This window comes from Telopea speciosissima, chromosome 7 (genome assembly GCF_018873765.1).
Source record: "Telopea speciosissima isolate NSW1024214 ecotype Mountain lineage chromosome 7, Tspe_v1, whole genome shotgun sequence".
In the NCBI taxonomy this organism is placed as follows: Eukaryota; Viridiplantae; Streptophyta; class Magnoliopsida; order Proteales; family Proteaceae; genus Telopea; species Telopea speciosissima.
The window spans coordinates 22,552,361-22,577,591 of NC_057922.1; the positions used below are offsets into that span (position 1 = coordinate 22,552,361).

The 25,231-nt window shown below is 38.9% G+C and overlaps 2 protein-coding genes across 2 annotated transcripts in view; one reads left to right on the top strand and one right to left on the bottom strand.

Annotated features, from left to right (window-relative positions):
- Window positions 1–12,416: 12,416 nt before the first annotated feature.
- On the top strand, window positions 12,417–16,904 carry LOC122668362 (golgin subfamily A member 6-like protein 22). Its single transcript, XM_043864942.1, has 4 exons — window positions 12,417–13,387; window positions 13,462–15,536; window positions 15,682–16,316; window positions 16,419–16,904. The coding sequence occupies exons 1-4, from the start codon at window positions 12,417–12,419 to the stop codon at window positions 16,902–16,904; spliced, it is 4,167 nt and encodes a 1,388-aa protein (XP_043720877.1).
- Window positions 16,905–19,647: 2,743 nt separating this feature from the next.
- Window positions 19,648–25,231, bottom strand: part of LOC122669162 (protein BLISTER-like) — a 47,541-nt gene continuing 41,957 nt past the window's right edge. The window contains exons 10-13 of the mRNA XM_043865845.1: window positions 21,625–21,842; window positions 21,415–21,483; window positions 20,825–20,980; window positions 19,648–20,283 (exon numbers count right to left, since the gene is read on the bottom strand). Coding sequence (XP_043721780.1) covers window positions 20,203–20,283; window positions 20,825–20,980; window positions 21,415–21,483; window positions 21,625–21,842 — 524 coding nt within the window. The 3' untranslated portion in view covers window positions 19,648–20,202. The remainder of the gene's footprint in view (window positions 20,284–20,824; window positions 20,981–21,414; window positions 21,484–21,624; window positions 21,843–25,231) is intronic.

Below are 25,231 nucleotides of genomic sequence, written 5' to 3' on the forward strand. Positions count from 1 at the left end.
ATCCATTTTTAAAAACAATCCAAGCCACATAGCAAACTGGTAATATATCAGAATTTTCAAGGGTCAATTGGGTAGTCAAATAGGAGAATGTATTAAAAAGTAATGGCAGTTTCGTAAATAACCAGAATTTTGCAAGGGCCCCTTGGTAAATAAGAAAGTAATGAGTCATGTAGGGAATTAGATTTATAGATGGGGGACATACTTGGAAGGAGTAAACTCTTAATGGCAAGATGTAAATAGACATGAAAAGGATGGGTAATAATTAAGGTAGGGTAATAGCAGCATTAAATACCAAATAGGTTAATAAGGGAGAATGAACCCTGAGTAAGGAGAAGCCCATCGTCTTCAACCTCAAGGCTCCAAACAGCAGCGGAAACCAGGGAAGAAAAGGAACCAGTGGCAGTGGCAGCTCATCGACTTCAACCTTACGAAACCAGAGGCGGAAAATCAGATTTGATTTTCAAGGGAGGAACTCACTCGATTGGCTGCTATTTACCTTGAGATTTCAATCGATCAATTATAACCCAAGACCCTTCTGATTCCCAGTAATATCAGGCCTAAACAACCAATATATTCCAAAAAGGATTGGCTGAAACAGATATGGCGGAAAGCTTAGATTCAGATTTGATTTCTGATTAGAACTTCAAACATAGAACATAAATCGACTCAAGGCTGTGAAGGGTGAATCAACCAGGGAAAGGAGGAGGTGGAACAAAAAATGCATCTTCAACCTCTCTTCAACCAATTCCAAGAACCAGCCACAAGAGAAAAACGAGAACCAAGGATCGATTCAAATAGGCAGCAAACAATAGAAGAACAGCAGCAAACTGAATTTGATTCCACAAGTAAACCTTTGATAGCAATTGAAGTAAACAGCAGCAGCGACAATCGATGAATCGATCCAAATAAAATTTCCCACAGCAAGAATCAACCCTGGAAACTAGAAATTGACCCAACCATAGCAGTAGAGCTTCTTCAACCATTGACGGTAGCAGGGGTATCGTATTAGCAGGAGCGTATCACGTACCCAATAAGGAATAAATCCCTCGAATAAAAGCAGCAGCAAATAAGAACCAGATCTGATACTGGCCAGAAAAAAGAGATGTTCCCAATAATAACCTTGATTGATCTCCAAGGAATCTTCAAACAGAATAGCAATCGATTCAGAAAGGATTCCAGAAATATCCAGTGAATGCATCTCAGCGTGAACTAGAAATCAATTCCACAAGAATCAGAAATCAGCAGCAAGATTCTTTAACCAGAAATCCAAATCAGTAGCAGCCATTGAGTCCATCGAACAATTCTTTGAATTTGGAAAGACCAACAAACGACTGGAAAATTAAAAAAATTGATAAAGATTAAATGAGCAGGAATCCATAGTTCTTCTTTTCTTTCTATGAACTAGGGTTTCTCCATAGATCGGAGAGCTTGGAAACGACTCTCAAAATTGCAAATCTTGGAGAGAATCAGTCACTGGTTGCCTAGCTCTGATACCATGTAGAAAACCTAGGACCTGTAACCAGTAACTTTAGAGAGGAGAAAAGAGAGAACAGAAGATGGAAGTTGTAATACTTGAATTATTTAATTGATAGGTAAGCCCTTCTATTTATAATAGAGGGAAAATTACAAAGTGACTAAACTAGGCGATGTGAGACTAAAACCCACATAGCCAACATAAACTTAATAATATAAGAAGAATAAAATTACCCCAAAAAAACCAGAATACCCCCACAGTATTCTGGATTACATATTCCAACAATGTTCCTAATGTTTCTAAATCTCTTCTTTTTGTTCAATAGTTTACACGTGATAATAATGTATTTTTTGAATTTCACCCTAGTTATTTTTTTGTCAAGGATCGCATCTCCAAGACAACTCTACTCTCTGGACCGAGTAATGGTGGGCTATATACATTGTCGTCACATTCTGCTTCCTCTCCTCAAGTCCTTATTGTTGAACGAACTTCTATAGATGGATGGCATCATCAACTTGGTCATCCCAATGAGTCCCTTCTTCGTTTTATTTTGAAAGAAAATAATCTCCCGTGTCAGTCTACACAGTTGCAATCTGTCTGTCCTGCTTGTCAGTTAGGAAAGTCTTGTCGTTTATCATTGTGTGAAACTCATTCCCATAATATTTTTCCATTGGATTTAATTCATAGTGATGTATGGGGGCCGGATCCTACAGTGTTGTTCCAAGGTCACAAGTATTTTGTAATCTTTGTTGATGATAGTACTAATTTCATTTGGTTTTATCCTCTTTTGAATAAGTCTGATGTGTTTAATGCTTTTCAAAATTTCCAATCGCTAGTGGAAATGCAATTTTCCCATAAAATAAAGGCTATTCAAACAGATTGGGGTGCTTTTCAATGCCTTGGTATTGCACATTAGATCTCATCTCCTCATACCCATAAACAGCAGGGGTTTGTTGAGAGGCACCATCGTCACATTATAGAGACTGGCCTCTCTCTACTTGCTCACTCTCCGGTTCCCATGCCCTATTGGAATTTTGCTTTTGACACTGTAGTGTTCTTAATTAATTGCATGCCTTCCAAAACATCAACAGGATTACTCCATATCAACTTCTTCACCATAAATCTCCTGATTATTCTTTTCTACGCATTTTTGGTTATCTCTATTTTCCATATCTCCGTCCATTCAATCATCGCAAGATGGATTTTCGTTCCACTCCTTGTGTCTTTCTTGGCTACAGTCCTTCTCATGTGGGTTATCGGTGTCTAGACATCTCTTGTGATCGCTTGTATATAGCACACCACGTTCGGTTTGATGAGAGCTCGTTTCCATTTGCAACGGCTATTGTAAAAACCTCATTCACCCCTACTTCAGTACCTCCTCCTTCCCCATGGGGTTCAATCCCTACACGGGTTACCCCTACACGGGCTACCCCAACCCCTCCCTTACCATTGGCAAACCCATCTCCCCCTCTATCCCTACCCCTTGCTAACTCACCTACTGTTGGTGGAAAAATATCCAACACTCACAAGATGGCGCAGGTTGTGGTGGATGCAGGGCTTGCCAGAACCTTTGACGCAGGTTCAAACAGGCTGAGGTAGCGGCCTATCTGACTGTCAACCAGGGAATGCAGGGTTCCCTCGTGCCTGAGTTATCTCTAAGGACCTTTGGGTTAGACTGTATAGGCAACGGTCTCAATGGGATCTATCAAAAGCTTATAAATCTGAATAGGGAAAGAGATTGACTCTTGTGCGAAATGAAATGACTAAATTGATATTGAGAAAAGTACACTAACCAATTACAACCAGGACCAAGCCTGTGAGGATGAACAAACTTCTTAGTTCTCCCTTCCAATGATTGGCCCGCTGGGATGGCAAATACACTTCTTCAAGAACTAAGAAGGACACTAAAGCAAAAGACTAATAAACAAATAAAAAAAAACAGTAAAGATAATGCCAAAAGCTGGATTGTGTGTATGTTGTCCTCTTTTGCGACAACCCCTGCCCTTTTATAGTAGCCCTCATATGGGTAATGGCGGCTGTATCTCTTGGCCTTTAAACCCTACTCCTCATTTCCCACATGGCCCCCTCCTGCAGCAGATTCCGTTATACTCTCCTGGGCCCACTAACGTGGTGGTGGCGATCTCCCCTTCTCCCTCCTTAGAAGTAGGAGACGCCCCTTCTATGGGAGTGATTCTCTCAACCAACTATTGACGGGGTCCACCTTATTCTCCCTCAAAGCCGTTGATGTGGCTCTTTGCACAATGAATTCCTTAATGGCGCCTGGTCCCACCAATGATGTGGGACCCATCCAAAAAATGGCCCCAACACCTACACCCGTGGCTTCCCCACCAATCCGGTCCCCAACACCTGACCGGTCCCCTTCCTTATCTCCCCCTCGCTCTACCCGGCCTCTAAGTGATTTTTACACGCAAAATCCTCCTTCCCCACCCTCCCCTTATCCCCCTCCTCACCGTACCCACACCATGGTCCTTCAAAATCACCCAAATACTAGATCCCAACCTCAAGCCTTGACCGCTACCACCCCTCCCACTGAAGAACCCACCTGTTTTTCACAAGCTAGAAAGTTTCCTGAGTGGCGAAATGCCATGTCAGAGGAATTTAATGCCCATCTCAAAAATGGTACATGGTCACTTGTTCCCCCCTCCCCTCATATAAATCTTGTTGGTTGCAAATGGGTTTACAGGATCAAGCGCAAAGCAGACGACAGTCTAGAACGCTATAAGGCCTGATAGGTTACGAAGGGCTTTCATCAACAAGAGGGCATTAACTACTCTGAAACCTTCAGCCCTGTTGTGAAGCCCACAACCATTCAATTGCTCTTTCTGTATCACAGGGTTGGCCCCTCCGTCAACTGGATGTGCAAAATGCATTCCTGCATGGAATGCTCTCAGAGGATGTTTACATGGCCCAGCCCCCAGGTTTTGAAGACCCTTCTCACCCAAACTATGTTTGCAAGCTTCATCGTTCACTATATGGCCTCAAGCCGCCCCCACGAGCATGGTTCCAACGCTTTTCATAGTATCTGATTCGTCTGGGCTTTTTTGCTTCCAAGACCGATCCATCATTGTTCCTATATCGGGTAGGTTCGGTGATTATTTATTTGCTTATTTATGTGGATGATATTATTGTTACCAGTAACACTGCATCTCAGGTCACAACACTGTTACAGCAACTGGCAAATGAGTTTTCTATTAAGGACCTAGGTCCTCTTCATTTTTTTTCTTGGCATTAAGGTAGTCCAGCATTCCAAGGGCCTTCTCTTATCTCAATCACGTTATATTCATGACTTACTTTATCGTGCTGGTATGACTGAGTGCAAACCAATTCTCACTCCTATGGCAGTCTCGTCCCCTTCTTTGGATTCAGGGGGTGCACTATTTGATGATCCCAGACGTTATCGCTCAATAGTTGGGGCCCTATAGTACATTACACTCACATGCCCTAACGTGGCCTTTGCAGTTAACAGGGTGTGTCAGTTTATGCACTCTCCTACAGTGCATCATTGGTCCTTGGTCAAACGCATTTTGCGTTATCTTAAACACACCAACACTCACGGTTTGCTACTTAAGTGATCTCCGAATCTCACACTTCAAGCATTCTCAGATGCTGATTGGGCAGGTAACGACTCGGATCAACGGTCGACTGGTGGTTATGCAATTTTTCTTGGGCCCAACTTGATCTCATGGCAATCTCGAAAACAAAAAGCCGTTGCTTGATCCTCTACTGAGTCAGAATACAAGGCTCTAGCAAATGCAACGGCTGAATTGATTTGGTTGGAATCCTTGTTTCGAGAATTGGGTTGCCCGCTCCGTAGCTCCCTTAATTTACGGTGTGACAATATTGGGGCTACGTATCTTTCAGCCAATCATGTGTTCCATGCTCACACCAAACACATAGAGATTGATTTTCACTTTGTGCGGGAACACGTCGCCAATTGGCAACTTCAAGTGCAGTTTATTTCAACCACTGATTAGGTTGCAAATGTTCTTACCAAGGCCCTGTCTACAGCTTGTTTTCAATTCTTGCGAGACAAGCTAAAGGTCCGCTCTGCTGGCCTTTCATCTTGAGGGGGTGTATTGGATAATATTGAGATCTTCTCAAACTAGGAAACCCGTTTCATATTTTATGTAATCTTTTGATTTTATGTAATCCTTTGTAATCCTCTCCTATTAGGAAACTCCATCACATGTGATATAACCTTCCTATTCTATTTGTAATTCGTTAGCTAGGGCTGTACATGTATATATTCACTCTCACATTGAGAGATACAATAAATGATATTTCACTATTCCTAACAAACAACAGTTGATCTCCCCAAAGCCATTCTAATTGAAACATCAACATCAGTGAAAGAGAATGTTGGAATCCAAGAAATAAGTTATCATGAAGAACATCAGTCGATCTCTGAAGCTATTCTAACTGAAACATCAGTGAAAGAGAATGTTGGAATCCAAGAAGCAAGTCATCATACAATGTTTTGCTAACGTGAATGGCCAGTTTTAGCAAATGGCTAGTTTATTTCAACCTGGTTTGGAGTTTTTTGTTAATATGGTGAAAAGTAGAGTGCAACTTCCTTGGGATTTTAGTTTTTCTTTTAAATGGATAGTCGAAAACAAGAATCTGATTTGTGTTTGAATCCATTTAGGGCTATCCGTAATCGAAAAATTATTATCTGTATCCGTTTGGAAACTATCTGTATTCGTTCGATAACTAATCATATACGAATTCGGATAGTTCCCCATTTTCGATAGGATATCCGATCCGTTAAACTTTCCAGTTACACATTGTGTGGATGACTATATTTTTACTCTTAAGAAACCATTTTAATCCCACATCGCCTGGTGAGTAGATTTGAATAAGAATGGAAGGTTATAAAATACAACTAGAGTCACCTTTCCAAGCAACCTTTACAAGGTTTGTGATTTTTCAATGTCATAAATGTGCACTAATTTTGATGATAGTGGAACCCAACTTTAGTTCCATTGTTAATCATTTAAAACACTTTATTCCATAGTCCTTTTTTACAATAAAAAAAATGGAAGTCGTATGTAGACGCTGATTTTTTGTCATCTCCTAATTGGCGATGATGACAACGGGACATGAACGATGGACGACTCATTCTCCCTCTTTTTAGACCCAAGATACCTGACCCATAAGACCAAGAACCATGCTGAGCACAAAATGGCCCATTTTAGGCCAAAAAACAAGGAAAAATGGCACTGCGCTCCCACGGCGCCGTGGACTCTTCCCACAGCGCCGTGGATGCCTTCCCACGGCACCGTGGGGATTTGTACCAGATTTCCACGGCGCCATGAAGGGGTGTGACATCAGCTCGTTGACGTCACCCACGACGCCGTGGAGGACTTATCAGGCCAGGAGAGAGAAGGGGTCCCTCCCTCTAAATAGGAGGGTCCCCTCCCACATTTCCCAAGGAAGATTGGGTGGAGAGACCCTCCCCAAGTGATTCTTAGCCTCTTTTTCTCCCTTTTCACCATCATTTCTCTTCCTTCTCTCATGAGAGTGTGAGTACTTGAAATTTTCTTGTGGCGGACAGATCCTTCGATTGTCCCTCTGAGTATAGAGCGTTTTGGCTCCTTGGCATTGCTATCCCGTCTGTGTACAGATAACCATCAAAACTCCTTTATTATAGACATTATTCTGTCTGTTTATCCCTCTCCAAATCACTTGAAAGAGCCGTTACTCTGCCGAGAAAGAATCGGCATCAGTCCATTCGTCTATCTCCCCTAAGCCAAGGGAATACAACCATACAGGTATAATTACTGCATTTTTGTTGATTCAATGTAGTCCTTTCATATTTCATCATTTTAGTCCGTATTTTGCATATATGTAATGTAGTTTATTATGCTTTAGTTCAATTCATAGCATCTGAATGTAGCTCATAATATCCCCCATCTCCGTAATAAAAGAGAGAGAACATTCGTCCTTATGTAGCATCTAACACAGAGAGACCGGCTTCGGCCGGGCGAGGTGAGTGCCTAACACCTTCCCACACTCGTAACCTGACCCCTTACCCGAATCTTTGGTCGGACCATATGGAGTCACGTAACCCGATTCCGCTCACAATGGATAAGGCTACACTTAATGGGTCCTAGGCCCTAACCCTAGGTGGCGACTTCACATTATATTAGCATATTTTAATGCATGATCCCAATCCCCTATTTATCAATATTATACATTGACAATATTATCCATATCCATATACACACACACATACATCTCCCAAAATCCTATGTCGTCATATACCATAAAGAGCTGAGGAACCCTCGTCTCGAGGGACCACGGTACTTGCATCGTACGATAAGAAAAGAGATGGAATTTTGGTTTATCGGATCGGATAATATCTGAATATCCGACGATAAACTACCAGATTTGAATTCGGATAGTAATGTTTAAAAATTCGTCGGATATTGGATCGGATTCGGATGTCATTCAGTAATCGAATTCGAATAGTAATAAATCCAAGCCCAATCCGTTTACACTCCTAATTAGGAGTAAATTAAGCAGGCATCCCTGTGCCATATATTGAGACTCATATTTTTTATATCCTATGGAACTAGAATCGTGAAGATAGCAGTGAACTTAGACCAACCACAGTGGTTTCTTAGTCTTCAAGATTTTCCTTTTGATGTTGGACTACTGTTATACAAAAAACCATCAGTAGTTGCTTGAAAACCTTCAAAAGGAGGAGATCATGGAAACCCTCAAATCTGCCATTTGTTGCGTGTTTGATTTTCATTGGATATCTTATTTTTTTATTTACTATTGTATCCCAAGTAAATGGGCAAAATTGGAATAACAATTAAATTGACGTTGAGCAAGCAAATTTCGTTTCTGTCATGTTTCTTTTGTATTCTACCAAAAAAAAATGTTTCTTTTATATTATTTTTTAGGGAAAATTACTTGGACACACCCTCAGGGAATTTGCCGATTTGGATCGGAATTGACAACTGACTTAAAAGATTTCATCCATAAAAACCTTAGAAATTTCTTAGGGTTATTTCAAATTTTTTTCCACTCCTCGTGTTTCATCCATAAAAACCTTAGAAATTTAACCCTTTAATTGGGATCCATTGTACTGGTTATGATTGGAGCCATAACCGTCGTGGCAATGCCCTATTGATAGAAGAAGAACTTGCAGCGGCAAGCACCACCTTGTAATCAGAAATAGATAAAAAAATCTTCCTTTTTGTTATTTTTGGTTTTTTAACTTAAAGGTAATTTTATGGCAAAAGTTTTCATGCACGGCCGTGTATGTACACGACCTGCATTAAATGCAGTCAGATTAGCATTTATACCAATCTCAAATATCATAAAAACCCTTAGACCCCCTATTTGATGGACTTGATGGGAGAATCTCCCGTGTATGAATACCTGCCCCTAATTTTATAATTATGCCCTATCAAGGGTATAATTGTACATTATCTTTCAAAATTGGATAAATTACACGTACCCCCCTAGAATGCACCCAATATTCCTCGTACCCCCCTAAGCGACTCAATATTCCGCGTACCACCACTCAATATTCCACGTATCACCCCTGTTTTACACCCAAAATGCCAGATAGGTCCAATCCGTTAAATACCACCGTTAGATGCCAAAATTTTGACCATTTTACCCTTTGCTCCATTTTCTTAAATCTGAAAAGACTTAGTTACCCTCACTTATTTGTTGCCCTAAACTAATTGAAAATGACCATTTTACCCTTTGTTTTATTTTTGTAAATGAAAAGACCTAATTGCCCCCATTTATGTATTACCCTAACCTAATTTGAAAAGACTATTTTACCCCTAAATATTTGTTCCTAAAAACCCCCAAAATGCCCTCATCTTCCCCAAATCATCATCTTCTTTTACATACCCACCACCACCACCCACCATTAACACCATCACCACCATTAAAAATAACAGTCAGTTGGAACAAGTTTGAACTAAACCGTGATTACGCTCCTGCATTTCTCTTTTTCTCACTTTCCTGCTCGATTCATTCCTGGTTCTCCTCAGGTTTGATTACCATCCTTTCCTTTCTGTTTCATTCTTGTTTTTTTCCTTGGATTTCTGTTGCAATCATTCTTTGAAAGATCAGATCTCACGAGAAAGGAAGATAGTTGAAATGTCCTCATCCTGACCATTCAGCTCGATTTGGAGGAGTGGTCACAACAGAGGAGCGACTTACTTGCGAGTTTGAGAAACAAAAAGTGGGTTTTGAAAGGGAAGGTTGGAGGTTTGAGACTTTGAACCCTCTCCCACTTGTTGGGGCACTTGTTATGTGGAGTCCATTGATCTTCATTGAGACTCCCCAAATCACAAGTCGATCAAACTCTTGTGACCAGTTTCGCTAAAGACTATCTATTTTCTTTAATGGTGGGTGGCGTGTCTGGCGTGGTGGTGGTGGTGATGGTGGGTATGTAAAAGAAGATGATGATTTGGGGAAGATGAGGCATTTTGGGATTTCTAGAACAAATATTTAGGGGTAAAATAGTCTTTTCAAATTAGGTTAGGGTAATACATAAATGAGGGCAATTAGGTCTTTTCATTTATTAAAATAAAACAAAGGGAAAATGATCATTATCAATTAGTTTAGGGTAACAAATAAGTGAGGGTAATTAAGTCTTTTGATTTAAGAAAATAGAGCAAAGGGTAAAATGGTCAAAATTTTGGCATCTAACGGTGGTATTTAACGGATTTGATCTATCCGACATTTGGGTGTAAAATAGGGTGTACGTGGAATATTGATGGGTGACGTGAAATATTGAGCCGCAAGGAGACAGAATATGGTGCATTAGGATGTGTACTTTACCCTTCAAAATTTGATACGTTAGCATTTAACTTCTGAAATCAACGGCGTAAATTTAAATGGCTTTAGGTTGAAAAGTACAGGGTGTACGTGGAATTTTCTAAGGATGTGTATGAAATTGTCAAAATCTTAGGGGTGCATGAGGAATATTAGATCCATCTTAGGGTGTATGCGTATTTAACCCTTTTATAAATGAAGTTAATATTTATCAATTAATTGTTGATTCCTCTATGACATAGACTGATAGACTCATAGATCTAGTGATCTACCATGGAAGTGTTGATTGTGACTGTATTCCCGACGTTGGTGATGCTTACATACCCACAGCCTAAAATAAAAACTTTTTGTGTGAGACAGAGAATTTATCAGAAAATTTGAAAAATAAAAAAACCAATAGAGAAGGATGTCCAAAAACCACATGCAAAGCACTCCCCTAGTCACTTGGTCACAAAAAAAAATACAAAAATTAAAACAAATAAATAATAAAGAAGTACACATGTAAACTACTCCTTCATTAATTTGATCTTTGAGCTAAGGGTGTCAAAATCAAATAAAGCCGTTTACACCCAAACTGTGACACTGTTTATTAAATGGTTCAATTTTGATTTTGAAAGTTGGGATCTTTAGTTATACAGTTTAAACTGAGTCAAACCATTTAAACTAAAACAAATATTAGTACTAGCAATAATTAATCATCAATGCCTTAATATAATAGGTTGTTGCGAAATTTGAAAACAATGACAGTCAAACATGGATTGGTAGGAGTGTATATGTGAAATTTGTAATAAAATAATTTGGTTGAATTAATTCAAATGCATTAGTATAATAGTATTGAATGTTTCTATGAATATTTTGGTTTTTCTATAAATTAGAATCATGTCTTTTTTCAATGTGGCTTGTTGAGTACATCCAACAAGCATTAAATTCGGTGTAAAATAGGCAAACCGTTTAGGAACCAAGTATCTAAAACCGTGACCAAAATCATTTAGGACCGATAAACCGAAACCATTTAAAAATTGAGAAACTGAAACCGTTTAGTAAATGGTTTTGGTTTCAATAAGTGAAACTGTTTAATAAATAGTTCGGTTTTGGTTTCACCTAAAATTCCTTGCACAGAATCGGACCGAACCGATTACACTGAAATTGAACCGTTTAACACCCTTACTTTGAGCTACTCTCTAGTTAGTAAGGGTGTCAATTTGGAATCAAAATCAAAATCGACCATTTAAAATTGAGTCGAACCAAATCAAGGAAGAATTGTTTTGATTTTGATTTTAAAAACAATGAATCTTTAAGGGTGAACCCGTTATGTTAGTAGTTAGAACCAAACCGAAAATAATTAGAGTATGATTATAACAGATAAGATGGTGACAATCGACAAAAACCCATTTTCAAGCACAAACCAGAATGTGGTGGAAGGAAATAAATACAAAGTATGAAACCAAGCACTTTAACAGCGTAGCTGACTCTCTGGCTCGGAGGCATTATCCTTAGCATATAGGACTTCCTGGCCCATCTCCTCATCTTGGATATTTGATATACGTACTTTGGATTCCAAGTGGTGGACACGTTTCAATAAATAGTTTATTCTGTACCAAAAAAGAAAAAGCATAAATCAGAATGACCCATTCTCGCACATTTTTATTTTTTTTTTTGTAAAAATTTCTTTAACAAGTTTACCAAAAACAGAATATGTATAACGTATTAATAGTTGAAGTCTTAAGATTCTATATTATTTATTGGTGAACATGTTGTGTGGGTGATCATGAATATTAAAATAGTGCTTAAACCAAATGAGACTAATTTAAAACCTAATAAACAATAAAAACATATCAAATCGAATCTATTTGACTTTGATTTTAAAAATGTTTTCCCATTCTCAAGTGGGTTCGATTTTTATTTATGTATTTTGCATTTTAGATCGATTCGATTGGTGCCTTAGGAATGTGTATCCCACGTCCTATTAAATTAAGTCCTTCACTTCCCCAGTTCCAACCCCCCAAAAAAGTTTTGGTCCTTCTTCACTGCAGGCACTCTAGGTCTCCTTAGATATCCGGCAACCACATCCCATTCCAATTCCCACCGGCCATCAATACCACCATTCCGAATGTGTCCTGTTGGTCCTATCCCAGCTTATTGCTACCAACCACCACCGTGGTCACCGCCACCACCATGGTCACCGCCACCACCGCCGTCATTTCCACCTCCATCTCCGCTTTCGCCTCCACCACCATTCTATTTTCCACCATCACCATCTCCAACATCACCACCACCAGCACCACCGACACCAATTCTCTCCCAAACAGCTGGAGCAATACTCGTGTCAACCACACTCATTGGTTTCTTCCTCTTTGCACTTCTCCCACTTGGTCTTTCTTGGTATTCAGAAAGGAAGAAATTAAGGCCTATAATTGATAATTCTGAAAATCCAAGTGTCCAAGAACCATTAATCAATGGGAATGTTGGAATCCAAGAAGTAAGTATTCATGAAGAACATCAGTCGATCTTTGAAGCCACTCTAACTGAAACATCAGTGAAAGACAATGTTGGAATCCAAAAAGTAAGTGTTCATGAAGAACATCAGCCGATCTCCAAAGCCACCCTAACTGAAACATCAGTGAAAGAGAATGTTGGAATCCAAGAAGTAAGTGTTCATGAAGAACAGCAGTTGATCTCCCAAGTCATTCAAACATACCCATTAGTGAAAGAGTATGTTGGAATCCAAGAAGCAAGTCATCATGAAGAACAACAGTTGATCTCCCAAGAAACAAGTCATCATGAAGAACTGCAGTTGATCTCCCAAGTCATTCCAACTAAACCATTAGTGAAAGAGTATGTTGGAATCCAAGAAGCAAGACATCATGAAGAACACCAGTTGGTCTCCCAAGAAGCAAGTCATCATGAACAACAACAGTTGATCTCCGAAGTCATTCCAACAGAACCATTAGTGAAAGAGTATGTTGGAATCCAAGAAGCAAATCATCATGAAGACCACCAGTTGATCTCCCAAGAAGCAGTTCATCATGAAGAACTACAATTGATCTCCCAAGTCATTCTAACTGAACCATTGATGAAAGAGTATGTTGGAATCCAAGAAGCAAGTCATCATAAAGAACAGCAGTTGATCTCCCAAGAAGCAAGTCATCATGAAGAAATCAGTTGATCTCCCAAGAAGCAAGTCATCATGAAGAAATTCAGTTGATCTCCCAAGAAGCAAGTCATCATGAAGAAATTCAGCTGATCTCCCAAGAAGCAAGTCATCATGAAGAACAGCAGTTGATCTCTCAAGTCATTATAACTGAACCCTTAGTGAAAGAGTATGATGGAATCCAAGAAGCAAGTCATCATGAAGAACAACAATTGATCTCCCAAGAAGCAAGTCATCATGAAGAACAACAATGGATCTCCCAAGTCATTTTAATTGAACCATTAGTGAAAAACTATGTTGAAATCCAAGAAGCAAGTCATAATGAAGAACAACAGTTGATCTCCCAAGAAGCAAGTCATCATGAAGAACAGCAGTGGATGTCCCAAGTCATTCTAACTGAACCATTAGTGAAAGAGTATGTTGGAATCCAAGAAGCCAGTTATCATGAAGAACAGCAGTTGATCTCCCAAGAAATAAGTCATCATGAAGAAATCCAGTTGTTCCCCCAAAAAGCAAGTCATCATGAAGAACAACAGTTGATTTCCCAAATCATTTTAACTGAACCATTAGTGAAAGAGTATGTTGGAAACCAAGAAGCAAGTCATCATGAAGAACAGCAATTGATCTCCAAAGAAGCAAGTCATCATGAAAAACAACAGTTGATCTCTCAAGAAGCAAGTCATCATGAACAACAACAGTTGATCTCCCAAGTCATTCTAAGTGAACCATTAGCGAAAAAGTATGTTGGGATCCAAGAAGCAAGTCATCATGAAGAACACCAATTGATCTCCCAAGAAGCAAGTCATCATGAAGAACAGCAGTTGATCTCCCAAGAAGCAAGTCATCATGAAGAACAGCAGTTGATCTCCCAAGTCATTCGAATTGAACCATTAGTGAAAGAGTATGTTAGAATCCAAGAAGAAAGTCATCATGCAGAGCAGCAATTGATCTCCCAAGAACCAAGTCATTATGAAAAACAGCAGTTGATCTCCCAAGAAGCAAGTCAACATGAAGAAATCCAGTTGATCTCCCAAGAAGCAAATCATCAAGAAGAAATCCAGTTGATCTCCCAAAAAGTAAGTCATCATGAAGAACAGCAGTTGATCTCCGAAATCATTCTAACTGAATCATTAGTGAAAGAGTATGTTAGAATCCAAGAAGCAAGTCATCATGTAGAACAACAGTTGATTTCACAAGAAGCAAGTCACATTGAAGAACAGCAATTGATCTCCCAAGAAGCAAGTCATCATGAAGAACAACAGTTGATCTCCCAAGAAGCAAGTCATCATGAAGAACAACAATTGATCTCCCAAGAAGCAAGTCATCATGAAGAACAACAATTGATCTCCCAAGAAGCAAGTCATCATGAAGAACAACAATTGATCTCCCAAATCATTCTATCTGAACCATTAGTGAAAGAGTATGTTGGAATTCAAGAAGCAAGTCATCATGAAGAACACCTGTTGATCTCCCAAGAAGCAAGTCATCATGAACAAGAACAGTTGATCTCCCAAGAAGCAAGTCACATTGAAGAACAACAGTTGATCTCCCAAGAAGCAATTCACCATGAAGAACAGCAGTTGATCTCCCAAGAAGCAAGTCATCATGAAGAACAGCAGTTGATCTCCCAAGTCATTCTATCTGAATCATTAGTGAAAGAGTATGTTGGAATCCAAGAAGCAAGTCATCATGAAAAACACCAGTTGATCACCCAAGAAGCAAGTCATCACGAAGAACAGCAGTTGATCTCCCAAGTCGTTCTAACTGAACCATTAGTGAAAGAGTATGTTGGACTCCAAGAAGCAAGTCATCATGAGGAACAGCAGTTGATCTCCCAAGAAGCGAGTCATTATGAAGAACAACAATTATTCTCCCAAGTCATTCTAATTGAGCCATTAGTGAAAGAGTATGTTGGAATCCAAGAAGCAAGTCATCATGAGGAACAGCAGTTGATCTCCCAAGAAGCGAGTCATCATGAAGAACAACAGTTGATCTCCCAAGAAGCAAGTCATCATGAAGAAATCCAATTGATCTCCCAAGCAACAAGTCATCATGGAAAAACAGCAGTTGATCTCCCAAGTCATTCTAACTAGACCATTAGTGAAAGAGTATGTTGGAATCCAAGAAGCAAGTCATCATGAACAAGACCAGCAGATCTCCCAAGAAGCAAGTCATCATGAAGAACATCATTTGATCTCCCAAGTCGTTCTAACTGAACCATTAGCGAAAGAGTATTTTGGAATCCAAGATGCAAATCATCATGAACAACAACAGTTGATCTCCCAAGTGATTCTAAGTGAACCATTAGCGAAAGAGTATGTTGGGATCCAAGAAGCAAGTCATCATGAAGAACACCAGTTGATCTCCCAAGAAGCAAGTCAACATGAAGAACAGCAGTGTATCTCCCAAGTCATTCTAATTGAACCATTAGTGAAAGAGTATGTTGGAATCCAAGAAGAAAGTCATCATGCAGAGCAGCAGTTGATCTCCCAAGAACCAAGTCATTATGAAAAACAGCAGTTGATCTCCCAAGAAGCAAGTCAACATGAAGAAATCCAGTTGATCTCCCAAGAAGCAAGTCATCATGAAGAAATCCAGTTGATCTCCCAAGAAGCAAGTCATCATGAAGAACAACAGTTGATCTCCGAAATCATTCTAACTGAACCATTAGTGAAAGAGTATGTTAGAATCCAAGAAACAAGTCATTATGAAGAACAGCAGTTGATCTCCCAAGAAGCAAGGCATTATAAAGAACAACAATTGAACTCCCAAGAAGCAAGTCATTATGAAGAACAACAGTTGATCTCCCAAATCATTCTATCTGAACCATTAGTGAAAGAGTTTGTTGGAATTCAAGAAGCAAGTCATCATGAAGAACACCTGTTGATCTCCCAAGAAGCAAGTCATCATGAACAAGACCAGTTGATCTCTCAAGAAGCAAGTCACATTGAATAACAACAGTTGATCTCCCAAGAAGCAATTCACCATGAAGAACAGCAGTTAATCTCCCAAGAAGCAAGTCATCATGAAGAACAGCAGTTGATCTCCCAAGTCATTCTATCTGAATCATTAGTGAAAGAGTATATTGGAATCCAAGAAGCAAGTCATCATGAAGAACACCAGTTGATCACCCAAGAAGCAAGTCATCATGAAGAACAGCAGTTAATCTCCCAAGTCATTCTAACTGAACCATTAGTGATAGAATATGTTGGAATCCAAGAAGCAAGTCATCATGAGGAACAGCAGTTGATCTCCCAAGAAGTGAGTCATCATGAAGAACAACAGTTGTTCTCCCAAGTCATTCTAATTGAGCCATTAGTGAAAGAGTATTTTGGAATCCAAGAAGCAAGTCATCATGAGGAACAACAGTTGATCTCCCAAGAAGCGAGTCATCATGAAGAACAACAGTTGATCTCCCAAGAAGCAAGTCATCATGAAGAAATCTAATTGATCTCCCAAGCAACAAGTCATCATGAGGAACAGCAGTTGATCTCCCAAGAAGCGAGTCATCATGAAGAACAACAGTTGATCTCCCAAGAAGCAAGTCATCATGAAGAAATCCAATTGATCTCCCAAGCAACAAGTCATCATGAAGAACAGCAGTTGATCTCCCAAGTCATTCTAACTAGACCATTAGTGAAAGAGTATGTTGGAATCCAAGACGCAAGTCATCATGAACAAGACCAGCTGATCTCCCAAGAAGCAAGTCATCAAGAAGAACAACAATTGATCTCCCAACAAGCAAGTCATCATAAAGAACATCAGTTGATCTCCCAAGTCATTCTAACTGAACCATTAGTGAAAGAGTATTTTGGAATCCAAGATGCAAATCATCATGAACAACAACAGTTGATCTCCCAAGTCATTCTAAGTGAACCATTAGTGAAAGAGTATGTTGGAATCCAAGAAGCAAGTCATCATGAAGAACACCAGTTGATCTCACAAGAAGCAAGTCATCATGAAGAACAGTAGTTGATCTCCCAAGTCATTCTAAGTGAAATATTAGTGAAAGAGTATGTTGGAATCCAAGAAGTAAGTCATCATGAAGAACAACAGTTGATCTCTCAAGAAGCAAGTCATCATGAAGAACAGCAGTTGATCTCCCAAGAAGCAAGTCATCATGAAGAACAGCAGTTGATCTCCCAAGAAGCAAGTCAACATGAAGAAATCCAGTTGATCTCCCAAGAAGTAAGTCATCATGAAGAACAACAGTTGATTTCCCAAGTCATTCTAACTGAACCATTAATGAAATAGTAGGTTGGAATCCATGAAGCAAGTCATCATAAAGAACAGTAGTTGGTCTCCCAAGTCATTCTAACTGAACCATTGGTGAAAGAGTATGTTGGAATTCAAGAAGCAAGTCATCATGAAGAACACCAATTGATCTCCCAAGAAGCAAGTCATCATGAAGAACATCAATTGATCTCCCAAGAAGCAAGTCATCATGAAGAACAACAGTTGATCTCCCAAGTCATTCTAACTGAACCATTAGTGAAAAAGTAGGTTGGAATCCAAGAAGAAAGTGATCATGAAGAACAACCTTCTACAAGCTAGTTATTTACTTGGGCATTTTGAGTTTGATTTTTGTTCTTCATAGTTTATAATTGGAAATGATTTGTTCTAATGTTTTATCAATTGGTTTCTTTATCCCTTTGATTTTGAATCTTCTCTCTTATAAAAGAGATTCTTTGGTAGTTTATGGTATCAGATTGTATGTGGTTTTGGCCATCTGGTCACAGACTCCTTTTGTACTCTTCAGATTGTTTGTTACAACAGATCCAAGAATTTTATTTCTTCCATGGCTTAATGGATGCATGAAGGAAAGCTACTCTTTCTTTCAAATATGAATCAAAGAAGTTCTAAACCCCATGAAGACCCTCACCATTCATGGAATTTTTGTGTTTATTTATTTATTTTTTCTCAAATGATTGAATGATAATCAACCAAAAAAGTTTGACCAAACAAAACTCATTGACTTCCGTTGGATGTCCGAGCTGCTAGGTGTCGACATCTCCACCTCGAACTACTGCACTGCACACTTTTAGGTAATTGTAGATGATTATTTTCCGGGATAGGGTGGTAAGCCGCAGAAGAGAGGAACTTGATTCTATATATCATACATGCTGTCCAAAACATGACTAGCCCGGCCTTGCCTAGCCCTGAACTGGCAAAAGAAGGCTACCTGGTCATGTAGCTCCTGCAACCAGTCACATGAGCTTGCAAAAATACTGCCCTGACGCCCATGAAATAAAAAATTGCATCTCTGTTGATGCTCCTATGTACGCTCGCATAATTTGATCAGACAAGGTACACAAATAACATATTTGCGCCTTGAAAATAAATTTAAGTCAATGAAATGAATTTGGTTTTCAAATATAAATAATAATTAATTTCTTATGCAAGAAGGAATTGGTATTCCGTAAATGGGCTGTCAATAGCTGCAACTAGCTTCCCTTCTTCCATGCTCAACTGATATTTGGACTCAGTGAACTCCATTTATATACTGATCGAATCATGTCCGATTGCTTCATCAACAAACTTTAAGTCGGAACGCCTTCAGCTTCACAACTTGGACAGGCAGCGCCTAAATACATGGACATCTCAACACATCAATAATGGTTTAGCCAAATAAAATAATACAGCCCAATCTCAATGTCAAACTTAACTAGAAAAGCTGCTTCGGGTTTACTCAACTTCTGCATTTCAATGGAAGCTGGATTAAGGAATTTGAACCTACAGTAAAACTTTAGAATCTGGAAAATATCTTATAAGTGCATGCTTCTTCCCATTTTATTACCAAATACTTTCACTACGAGTCATCATGGTATGGCAAGATTATATGGAGACATGGAAGATACTAATCAAGTAGCAGTCTTACTGCCACTTCTGAGAGTTCTCAAAGCAACAATTTTGATTAAAGATTAGTCTAGTGACAGTAATCGTAATTGTTTTAATCTTGAATTCTGCAATGTTTTCATTTTGTTCTGGCCTGGATACTCCCAGTTGGCTTTGTACAATTCGAGAGTTTTCCAACTCTGATTATTCTTCCCCCTGATACAATCATTTGGGAGGGAGCGGGACGCCTAATAATCAAATCACTTTTCTTGGTAATAGCCCAGTAATCAAATCACATAAGGCAAACTGAACAGTCATTAGGACTTGAGCATCAATAAGGATAACTTAAGGATATCAAGTTGATCAATTGCATCAATGTAATTAATTATATTCCTCATATAGTATACACAAACCTGAACCCAGGAATCATGGGTTTAAGATTTTGAGCATATTAAGCTCCACAAAATGTTAAAACCTAATTACAAGAAGCATGAAAATACGTACATGACTTACAAATGCAAATATACGTAGTACACTACTATTCTCTCTTGGCCTCTTAGCATCTTTCCCACTACAATTTGAGAGAAAGAAAACCGATTACAGAATCCTCTAGAGAAATTAAGGAGATTCTGCTCCTTTTCTCCCATCTCTTAAGATTGAAAAGGGACTAATTCTTTACTATATTAAAGGGGAACCACAACTGCCTCTTTCAACAAATTATAAAACAGGGAAAAAGAATAGGGAAGGGAAGGGAAAGAGAAAAAATAACTCTCATTTTCTTCTGTTGAAAAGAATGGAACGGGTTTGATAGCTCACAATATACAGATGGTGACATCCAATGCAACGCCGGGAAAGAAAAGGGGGCTTGGAGGGGGATGTAATGTTGGTTATTGGAATTCCTGAGTACTGATCAAAGAAGCTTGCTGGTCCGGCGTTTCGATGGCCCTCCAGGAAACAGCTTCATTATCCAGCCCAAGACCCTCTCTACTACCTGGTTGGACAGAAGAAAGAAGCAAATTATGTTTTAAGAGTCAATCCTCTAGAATAGTAGTAGTCATAATCAGAATAGCAGCTCAACAAACTTTGACCAAAGTCATTGCATTTTAAAAAATAAAATAAAATAAAGGATTCAAGTGTCCAAAGCTTCAAACCATTAGTCGACTGAACCAACTGTTATCCTTGAGAATTGCAAGTTTGAGCCAACAAAAAGTACAAAAACGTAGGCATTTGCAGGTGGTATAGATATTCACATCTCATTAGCTCTAAAGCCAGTGGTCAGTATCAATCCTCAACCCTTCTTTTTACTCAAATCTCGCAGGGAATCAAATATTTACTCAAATCTAAATAACCACACCCATGACTGGTATCTAATGACCCATTTCCCTAAATTGTAAGAGAAAAACAAAAACAACTAGCTGAATCCCATACCTCAAATGCGACAGCTAAAAATGTGTGAAAGCATGACAACTCATTGAATTTATCTGAATACATGATCTACATAATAAGGTAATGATTAGAGCAAGACACAGTACCTCATCCCCTTCATCGGCATAAACTGTTCTATCTGTCATGGTGCGTGGATCAGGTTGTCTTGTTGGGATATTCTCGCTTGCCATACTTTGGGTAGTCAACAGCTCTAACCTCTGAGTCTGAACCTCCAGCTTTCGGGACAGCTCCTCATTTGAATCCTATTGAAGATCAAGAACAAAATTCAATGAGAATGTAAGATTATGCAAATAAACACAATCAGATCCACTGTTTTAATATTTATAGTCACAAAGGATACTATTTTGAGTATATAGTGTTAAAAGAAATATGCTTAAAATTTCCACAGCTGAACATTAACTTACAAGAATGTCTCAACATGTGACTCCAAATTATATTTCTCCACAATGAGGAAGAAAAAATATTTTACAGCAGATGTAAGAATATATTTGAATTACAAAGTACAAATAAAGCAAGGAACAAAAAAACAAAGGGAAAATGACGTGGAAATTTGAGAAAGAAATGTGTGTGCACACAAACTATTTTGAGAAAGAAATCTCCCACAAATGTGCCACTGATAGTTTCATAAGAAAGAAAATTGCCAACGCATGATTTTGGGTTTGTTAGCTAAAATTACCTTCAGCTTGGAACTTTGAGAGGATTCAACTGCCAAAGCTCGCATCAACTCTTCTTTCTCCAATGCTAACTGCAGGCATAAAACTTTTCAGTATGTATTAAAAGGTAGACATTGTTATATAGCCCACTCTCATAGGTTTGTCAACTGTTGATTAAAATACAGATTTTACCAAAAGAAAATGAAAAAACTAATCAAGGCTTTGTTCACTACCTCCGAAACCAATGAATTAATGTTGTCAATCATTCTCAGCTGATCTGGAGGGATAGTTGCAGATACAGATGAAGGATGGAACTGTAAACTCTCAGGCACCAATGGGGAAATCAAGGTTCTGCTTAAGGGTATAGATACAGTGTCTTGCATTTCAAGGTTGAAAGTGCTCGTGTCAGAACCACTATTTTCCCCAGTAACTGAAGCATAAATGTCATCATCTGAAGGAAAAAAACCAAGAACAGGAGAAATAAAATTTGAAAAAACCATAGAGAAAAATGATAAAAAGCACAAATAAGGCTTATCACCAGTACGTGGGCTAGTGAAACTAAAGCTTGGCAAAAAAAAAGTTAAACACAAAAAAACATCTATTAAACAATAAATTGCACGGAAGAGGAACTCTTGCAATTTTAAGAAACGCCTCTAATATTATGAGATGGAACCTTACGTGATAATAGAACCATGAGGGGTCTATATCGCCATCAAACATGGCCAACTTTAAGGAAAAAACAACGAGAGAAGGAACTGTTTAAATTAAAAGTGAACCATGAGAACTAAAGCCTAGATTTCACACACACGAAAGAAAAGGAAAAAAGAAAACTAAGACAGAGTGAACAAAATTCAACTACCAGAGTGCACCACCGCAGCATATGCCTTCCCCCATACCTGCTTGGGTAGTCTTGTATCACAGCCATCCAGTACCTTGTTTCTTAGATGCAGTTTCAGTTTAAAGGAAACAGAGAACTCTGAATGAGTTAGTGATGCAATTAAGATTGTTCAATTGAGTCTAGCAAGACTTTATTTTAGCCCATGGATGTGTTGTATTGGCCTTGGGCGTTTTACTTTTGGGTTATTGTAATGAGCCTTTTTATTAAGCCCATATTCGGGGTCTTAATTACATATACGGGACTAAGAATTCACTCTACCACAGCATCATACATAGGAGTTTCCTATTTTGCTTCTTTCCATGGAGTTATAAATAAAGAGTATGGCCATCGATTTGAGGAAAAAAGATTAGCCTTGAGCTTGTGAGTTCTGTGAGAGACGGAACATAGTTTTGTGGGATTCAAAACTGCTCTACTGTGGGATGCAGTAGGGAAACCTTGGTGGGATGCCAAAGCTGGAGTTGGTGGGCTTCCTTCTCCGCAGTTAGGTGAGAAGCCTAACACATCCTTTTTTCTTTTCTTCCCTTCTTTTATTTTTCGTCAGTTATTAAGATCAGTTTCTGAACTCGACATCATACAGTTGGTTCTGAGATCCTTTCTGAACATCAACCACTGGTTCTAGTAAGGCCTGTATGTGCTATTTCTGAAATTCTGCGAGCAGAAGTTATACTACTGCAGTTATTAAACTGGATTTAATTACAGTTTCTAAATTACTGAAGTTTCTATTTCCAGATCTGCAGAGTTTCTAATTCCATCCCTTGTTACTGCATTTTCTAGCTACAGTTTCTAAATCTGATCAGTGGTTACTTTCTATTCTGGTTTCAGTTACTAATTTCAAATCTGTGTCTATTTTGGGTCTGGTTTCTATTCTGGTTTATGAACTTCTGTTTCCATTTTCAGTATTCTATTGCTTTCTATTTCTGGAACTTCCGAAATTCGGTTTCTAATTTCAGCAACTACTAAATCTGAATTACTATTTTGGGAGTTACTATTTCTGGTAGTTGCTAAATTCTGGTTTCTATTTTGAATGCCTAATCTCTGTGATCCTGGACTTACATGAGGTTTTCTAACCCTAATCTCTTAGGTGATTAGTCTATGTTCTTCTTCTCTTCTTTTATTTCTTCTGCTGTTCTTTCCTTTACTTGATAAAGGCGACTCCCCTGTTTCCAGTTGATTTCTGATTTCTTGTTTTACTCATTAACTATTTGGTTAGTGATTGGTTTGCTGCCAAACTTTGTATCTGATCTTCTTTAATCTTTCACCTACAAGAAACTTAGTTTTCTACTTCAGATTTTTACAGTTCAACACCTTGCCCTGTTTTCTGGTTTTCCCTGCAACTGTCCATCGAACCATTTCATCCCTCATTAAGATAATATTTTTTTGGCTGGATCTGTCCATCAGGGTTGGGAGATTCTAATCCTAGAGTTCCATCACAGTTCTGTCTCTAAGAAGTTACAGTCTTGTTTTTCAGTCCCTGTCTACCATTTCATCTTCCTTTCCCATTTCTGAAATTATAAATTTATTTACCCACAAGTACAGGGTCCAGGTGGTATTTGGTAATTATCTGAATAATATGGTTTTGCTGAAGCTGCATTAAATTTCAGAGTTCTATTCCATTCTCTTATTTGATTGATCTAGAGGTCCTTTAAGATCTGACTGTTAAATTTGACATCAGATCTGACCCATACCTAGCCTTCAAATAAGAATCTTGTTCCTCCAATCCTTAAGTGGGCCAATCACTTGCAAATCCATCATTCGATCTGCATTAATTGGCTAATGATTTACCAAAACTAGGGTTGTTCACCCAAGATTGTGCTTCAGAGACGATATTCCTTTATGAAGTTGATCATGTGTGAAGTTCAGTCGTAGCCTCGTAGGAAGGATTTCAGTGTATCAGGTGTTGAGAAATTACATGTATGGTTTTTGGTGATAATGTGGTGTATGAGTGTGCAGGATGGTTTGTATGCATTGGCATCCTTGGCTGGTCCAGGTTTCAATGAGATTGTCCTTTCCATATGTGGCAACAAGTGACATCTTCAATGGAGATCAAGAGCCTTGTGTAAGCCCATCCATGTCGAAGAACGTCAAGAATATAGCGGGTCAAGAGCTTCAAGTGATATACATCAAAGATTGACTTCACCAAATGGACGTGTCTCTAGAACTTAGGATCTTGCATTGTAAATTGTATTTCTTTTTGTATCCAAAATCTTTGTAAGATGAATCTAATGACTTGTGGCATCAGAGACTTTCCTAAACCAAAAAGACCTAAAACTAAAATTGGTATACCCTCAAGACTTTTTGGTAAAATGATCTTTGGTGGGGATTTAACTTACAATAAGGGTTTTGACTTGGAAAATATTTGAAGATTACTTGGAAATCATTTCGTCTAAGACCAGGACCTTTTCCCCTTCGTACTGCTCAAGATAGGGCAACCGGTTGCAGTACCAGTGCAACCAGCTCAAGAGATCGGAGTATGCAGTATGCAAGAATGGAACCGGACTGAGAACCGTTTAACCAGGCAGAGCTGGCTGAAAGGCTTAATGCCTGCCCGACGCAGAAACCGATCACAGGCACCCAAGTGTGCTCAGTCTCAACTGGACTGAGCAACCGGCCTGAGCTTAGTAACCGGACTGACACGGGCTGATATACCAGCCTGCCGGTGTCCGACCAGTTCCTGTAACGGCTATATTTATAGTTGTTGTACAACAGTCACTGAGAACCGGATGCAGTACCGGCCTGACCGGTACTCCGACCGGTCGGGTACTTGTCTGCCCGTTGGAGCTGATTTTTAGGCCATATTTTTGGGCTCTCTTGGGCTATAAATATTGATCATTAATGAGCCATTAAACCAACTTTTGATTTCATAGAGGTATTTGTTTTGAGCTTTATTTCCTGTATTTGGCTTTTGAGCTTTGTTGTATTTCTTCACATATTCGAGAGTGTTG